Source organism: Sturnira hondurensis, unplaced genomic scaffold, assembly GCF_014824575.4.
Source record: "Sturnira hondurensis isolate 20B ecotype Veracruz unplaced genomic scaffold, ASM1482457v3 Scaffold0022561, whole genome shotgun sequence".
NCBI classification, from domain to species: domain Eukaryota; kingdom Metazoa; phylum Chordata; class Mammalia; order Chiroptera; family Phyllostomidae; genus Sturnira; species Sturnira hondurensis.
This window is the reverse complement of record NW_028095192.1, coordinates 1-5842: the sequence shown is the minus strand read 5'-3', so window position 1 is coordinate 5842 and position 5842 is coordinate 1. Positions and strand designations below refer to the sequence as shown.

General features: G+C 55.2%; 1 protein-coding gene and 1 long non-coding RNA gene across 2 annotated transcripts; both read right to left on the bottom strand.

Moving 5' to 3' along the window:
* Positions 1-3405: 3405 nt before the first annotated feature.
* On the bottom strand, positions 3406-5837 carry LOC118979575 (saoe class I histocompatibility antigen, A alpha chain-like; the record flags this gene model as incomplete). Its single annotated transcript, XM_037035681.1, is given in 4 exon segments — positions 3406-3759; positions 4826-5101; positions 5655-5715; positions 5718-5837. Coding segments are annotated over 4 exon segments (540 nt in total), but the record flags the coding sequence as incomplete, so codon positions are not given.
* Positions 3870-4805, bottom strand: LOC118979576 (uncharacterized). Its single transcript, XR_005064946.1, has 3 exons — positions 4625-4805; positions 4163-4195; positions 3870-4053 (listed from the first exon to the last, which is right to left on the bottom strand). It is a non-coding gene; the product is annotated as an uncharacterized LOC118979576 (long non-coding RNA).
* Positions 5838-5842: the final 5 nt, after the last annotated feature.

The following is a 5842-nucleotide window of genomic DNA, read 5'->3' as shown; positions in this document are numbered from 1 at the left end:
AGAGGTGAGGGGCAATGATACCATTTATAGCCAAGAACCCAACAGCGTTCCCCTCTCTGGGAGGACAGAAAAGCCGGACTACAGAGTCTGCCCTGTGCCCAGGGCAGGGGACGCAGGAGGCGGGCCCTGGACAGAGGGGCAGCGTCAGAGCTGGCAGATGCAGGGAAGGACTTTCCTTTGGTGTGGACCTGCGCACCCCTCCCCTCCTGTCCCCACAGCGGCCTCTGAGGGAGCCCTGGACAGGGCCCTCAAGGCCCTTTCAGTGTCGGCCTGTCTTGGTCCCTTTGGGCCGCTGTAACAAAATACCACCGACCAGGTGACTTGGAGGCCACATTGTGTGTGGCTTCCAGTTCTGGCCGCTGCGAGTCCCGGATCAAGGCTCCTGCATGGCCAGGTACAGGTGGGGGCCTTCCTGCGCCGTCTGGTCACAGGAGGGAAGGGACAAGAGGTCCCCCTGGAGGCTCTGCCCTAAGAAACGCATCCCACTCACAACCGCTCCACCCTCCTGATCTGGGCACCTGCCAGGGCCCCACCTCTTATAACACGTGTGGGGTTTATCATGTATTTTTAAAAAGCAATTTATTAATTGATTTACAGAAAGAGAGCGAAGGAAGGAGACAGAGATGGGAAGAGAGAAAGTGAGACCGACAGACAGAGAGACATGGATTGGTTGTTGAACTTATTCATCCATCTGGGATCCAACCCGCATCCAAGTGAGATACCAGTCAGGGCCGGGTTATAAGTTCTGCACATGGATTTATGGACACAAACCTGCAGGCCACAGCATGGCCCAAGGTGCATTCTTTCCACCGTATTTCCAAATGTGACGCAGTCTGTTCAATTACTGAGGAAGGAATTGTATGATTCATGATTGTATTTTTTTAAAAAACGAACACCCACATATTAGTTGTTTTCATAACATGCACCCATTCTGGCAGACTTGAAAAATAATGGGTCTTCATCTCACTCCAAATTCTTTTTCCTTCCCCACTGCCTTGGGTTACGAGGGGTCAGAGGGGCGGCCCCCATTCAATGAGAGACAGAAACATGCATGACACTCACTCACACAGTAACCACAGGGGAGGGTGACGACGCCCCAGCAGAACTTCCTGTGAGGCTGGCGCCTCCTGCAGGGGATTTGAAACAGGACAAGTGTGTGTGTGGGCGGGTCACCAAGGGGCAGACACTTCTCTGTGACCTTCTGTCTGTGGCTGAATGTGTGTCTGTCATTGGGTCTTATTTCATGATCAGGGATATTTAAGTCATAACCCAAACTCTGCACACTAATTTCCACTCCTGACCTCACACCCAACCCTAACTCCACGGCCATACAAGTCTGGGCACAGGTTGCAAAGGGACCGACCCCTCTCTGTCACTGTCGGGGCCTGCAGGGCACAGGGACCTGTACGGACCCTCCTGGGTCTGGCCCCACCTGAAACACCCCAGCACTTCCCCACCCCCTACCTGTCNCCCCCCCCCCCGCAAGGCAGGAGAGGCCTCTCAGGACCAGACAGGCTCAGCACAGTCCTTCCCAGGGTGCTGCCCACCCACAGGTCCCAGTCCCTCCTGGGCTGACCCCTCCTGGTTCTGCCCTGAGAGTGGACCTGAGGGAGCCCCCACCTGGCTGGTCTGAGCCCCACAGCTCTGTGCAGGGACAGGTCAGGCAGGGCGGCTCCTGACCCCAGTTACAGGGACAGAGTGTGTGGTCCTGACCTCCCACAGAGATGCCACTATCATGTCATCTGTTCTGGCAGTGACACTGTGTGCAAAGGGAGCCTGGGACATCGCTAACATAGAGCAAACTTGTCCCATGCAGGTCACTCTCAGGCACATCTGGGGACAGCGATGGCCATTACTGAGATGCCCTCAGGAGCAGCAGGCAGGAGCAGAGAAAGTGTCCCCTGTTCCTGGGGACCAGCTGAGCTTAGAGTCACATGTCAGTGGGGTGCAGGGACATCTGGGTAAGGAGCTCCCTTCACGGTGTTTCTCTCTGGGCCTGTTCCTTCAGCTCCTTCTCTTGTCCAAACTCTGTCCCCAAGTCCCTCACACTGGTCCACTTAGCACTTTTTTTAACTTAAAATAATTATTTTATTTTTTTCTTTTTCCATCACCATTTATCCCCCCCATACACTCTCCCACCTTCACCCACCCCTCTCCCATGCAATTACCATCGTTGTCTGTGTCCATGAGGTAATTCTTTAATTTCTCAATTACACTTAATATATATTGTATTAGTTTTATCTGTGAAGCAGTGATTAAGTATATGTGTGTGTGTGTGTATAGCTTATTAAATGACCTCCCCATTAAACCTAGTTCCCAATTGACACCATATGTAGTCACAACAATATCACTTCTTACTTTCCCCGCTGTACTCTGCATCCTACTGATAAGTGTCCAGGGCTGACACAGGACAACCACCATGTTGTCACTGACTTGGGTGGAAGTTATGAGAGGGACTAAGGAGGGTGAGTGTGGAAGTGGTGAAGGGCACAGCAGGGCAATCTCAGAACATGTCCCTGTCAATTACTCATGAATGACAAACACCAAATGGTGAATTTATAACGGGGAGAACTAGCTGTCACCAACCTTGGGTGGGTCACCAGGATGAACGTCCCCACTGTGAGGACAGGGAGGTACAGCGTCCAGTCCTTGTTCTGTCCTCTTGCTGGTCCTGGCTCCCTTGGTGGCCTCCTCCCACCGCTCACAGCCCCGTCAGAACACCCAGCGCCTGCAGCCTGGAACCCTGGGAGCTTCCCCACACCTCTCCCTCCTGCCTCGCTGGTCCATGGGCTCCTGATTCTGTTCTCAGCTCAGCAGCCAGACTGACCCTGTGGCCCGAGGGCTCTCTCTTGGGGAGGAACTCTCAGAGGAAGGCACTAAGGACATGGGCTCCTTGGCCATGACCTTCCAATGCTCAGCATCTGCAGAAGGAGAAGTGTCTGCAGTGGGTTAAGGACAGTGGACGCAGGGACAGTTCCTGCTTTAGGCAAGTGTCCTCACCTTCTGATTGGTCAGCTGTCTGAACCCCACACGGACACCCTGAGCTGTACAAAAGGGGGGCCTGAAAGTGTGGGGTGACCCCTAAGCAGCAAAGCAGCACTTGGCTAGAATCAGGGGACTCAACAACCATTGCCAGAGGCTCCAAAAGGTCACATTCAAATGCGTGGGAAGAAACCCTGAGTAGTGCATGGAGCACAGGTGGTCACAGGGAACATCACTGGGGAGCCCTGAGGTCCCCTTGTCCTGTGACACAGAGTCTGTCCCACCTGGGTTATTTCCAAACCTGATTGTGAGTTTATGAATTTAAAGTAACTTAAATGGATTAATAAATGGGGTGAAGGTGTAGATCAAATAATATCTACCACAAACCACATACCTTGGACCTTTTAATTTCCATCACTTTTATTTATATATACAAATATATAAATACATATAAAAATGTATATACATATACTTCAGTATTAATGACAGACAGCAGTCGGGAATTCATTATCCCAGAGGGGAGGCTAGACTGACAATTTCAGCTCCGAGTCCTGCACAAAGCGTCTCTGTCATGCTGGGAAAGAAAGTTGTGATGAAGAAGTTCAGGTCAGTCTCAGAAGTGTCCCATTCCCCCACAGCCACCACATGCTCCGAATGTCCCACTCTGAGAATCCCCAAAACCCAGTTGTGCCCCTCAATCCACAGCTCCCAGGAGACCCAGGGCAGCAGCAATGCCCACAATGGTCACCATGGTGATGGTGGTCTGAGGCGGGGGGTCTGTGAGGGGAGGGTAAGAGGTCGACCTGAGGCCTGAGTCCTGACCCTGCTCAGGGACACCCTGAGGAGAGGCTCTGTGCCCACGCCCCCTCCTCACCCCATCTCAGGGTCAGGGGCTCAGGCAGCCCCTGGTGCTGCACATGGCATGTGTATCTCTGCTCCTCTCCAGGGGGCACGACCACAGCGGTTCACTTCTGGAAGGTTCCATCCACCGCTGGGTCTCACTTTCTGCCCTCTAGGTTTCACCCTTAGGAGCTGTGAGTGACACATCAGAGCCCTGGGCACTGTCACTGTCTGGGTAGAACACACAGCAGAGATACAGGGTGGGGGAGCCCCCCTCACAGACTCCAGCCCACACTCTCCCAAGGGTCCCAGACATCACCTCCCCAACACCCAGACTTACAGGCAGCCTGAGAGTAGCTCTCCCTGCCTCTGCCTGTGGGAAGAAAACATTCTGTGAGAAGTCAGGGGGAGGCTGGGTCCCGTGACCCTTTAGGAGCCCGACACTCCTGAAACACAGGGAAGGTTCCAGAACTGTGACTGATCCCAGGGTGGGATCAGGAAATACAGGGAGAGTACACGTGTGGGGACTGGACCAATCACCTGTTTGGATGTCTGTCCTCAGCAGGTGCCTTCCCCTCTGACATGTGACAGCTGGAAATTAGTCCCCATCACGAGAATTTTCAGATAATAAATGTATCCCTCACTTTCCCAAGGGCCTCACTAAAGAGTCTGTGTTAGGAAACAGGCCCCAGATGGACAAGCACCCGTGTGGGGACACCATGCCCATTAACCAGGCAGAGCACACTTCCACCTGGGCCTGACCCCCAGGGGGATAGGGAACCCAGCCCCACACCTTGCCCACCTGAGCACTTCCTCCTCCACATCACAGCTCCAGCAGCCACAGCTCCAAGGACACTCAGGGCAGCAGTGATGACCACGATGGTCATGATGATCTGAGGAGGGGGGTCTGCGAGGGGAGGGTGAGAGGTCAGCCTCAGGCCTGAGTCCTGACCCTGCTCAGGGACACCCTGAGGAGAGGCTCTGTGCCCACACCCCTCCTCACCCCATCTCAGGGTCAGGGGCTCAGGCAGCCCCTGGTGCAGTACATGGCACGTGTATCTCTGCTCCTCTCCAGGGGACACGACCACAGCCGCCCACTTCTGGAAGGTCCTGTCCCCTGCAGGCCTGGTCTCCACAAGCTCCATGTCCTCGGTCAGGTTCTCCCCATCACGCTGCCAGGTCAGGGTGATGTCAGCAGGGTAGAAGGCCAGGGCCCAGCACTTCAGGGTGACCTCATGGTCAGAGATGGGGTGGCGGGTCACATGTGTCTTTGGAGGGTCTGAGGGGAGGGTGAGAAAATTCAGGGACTCTGCATGGACATGGGACACTCCAGCAGTGCCCATGTGAGCACCCTGAGAGTGGACAGGACAGTGGGGGTGGGGGAAGGGAGTCACCACCCAGACACCAGCCTGCATAGAGACACATGGGATATTCTGTTTCTTGGCAAGTTCCAGAATCAGGGCGAGATTCTAGCGTCGGAATGTCCAGGGCACTAAGTGGTGACAGAGCCTTAGGTGGAGGCCGAATGACTCACAAATGCTGGAGTCAGGCCTCCAGGGAAGGTCTCAGCCCCAGAACCAGGGAGAGCGTTCAGGGGCCCCAGGTGGTGTAGGTTGTAATGGAACCTCTGTGGGGTGTCTCAGGGAGAAGCTGGGTCCCTTACTGTCCTTTAGAGAAAGATGGGCCCACGGGGGAGTCACAGAATAAGGAAACTGGGGGAGTGTCCCTACTACAGAGCAGGAGGGACATTCGGACCCTGCCCCATTCCCCTCCTTCTGGGAACCCGCCCCAGCCCACAGATCCCCTCCTCGGGGAGGCCCGCGCCCTGGTACCTGCGCGGAGCAGCGTGTCCCTCCCCTTCTCCAGGAGCAGGCGGAGCCAGCGCACGCAGGTAGGCCCTGCGGGTAGGCCCTCCTTCGTTCCACATCAGGGACCTGCACAACCTCGCTCCAGCGGATCCCCGAGGCTGCGGTCCAGGAGCGCATGTCTTCGTTCAGGGCGATGTAGTCGGTGCTGTCGT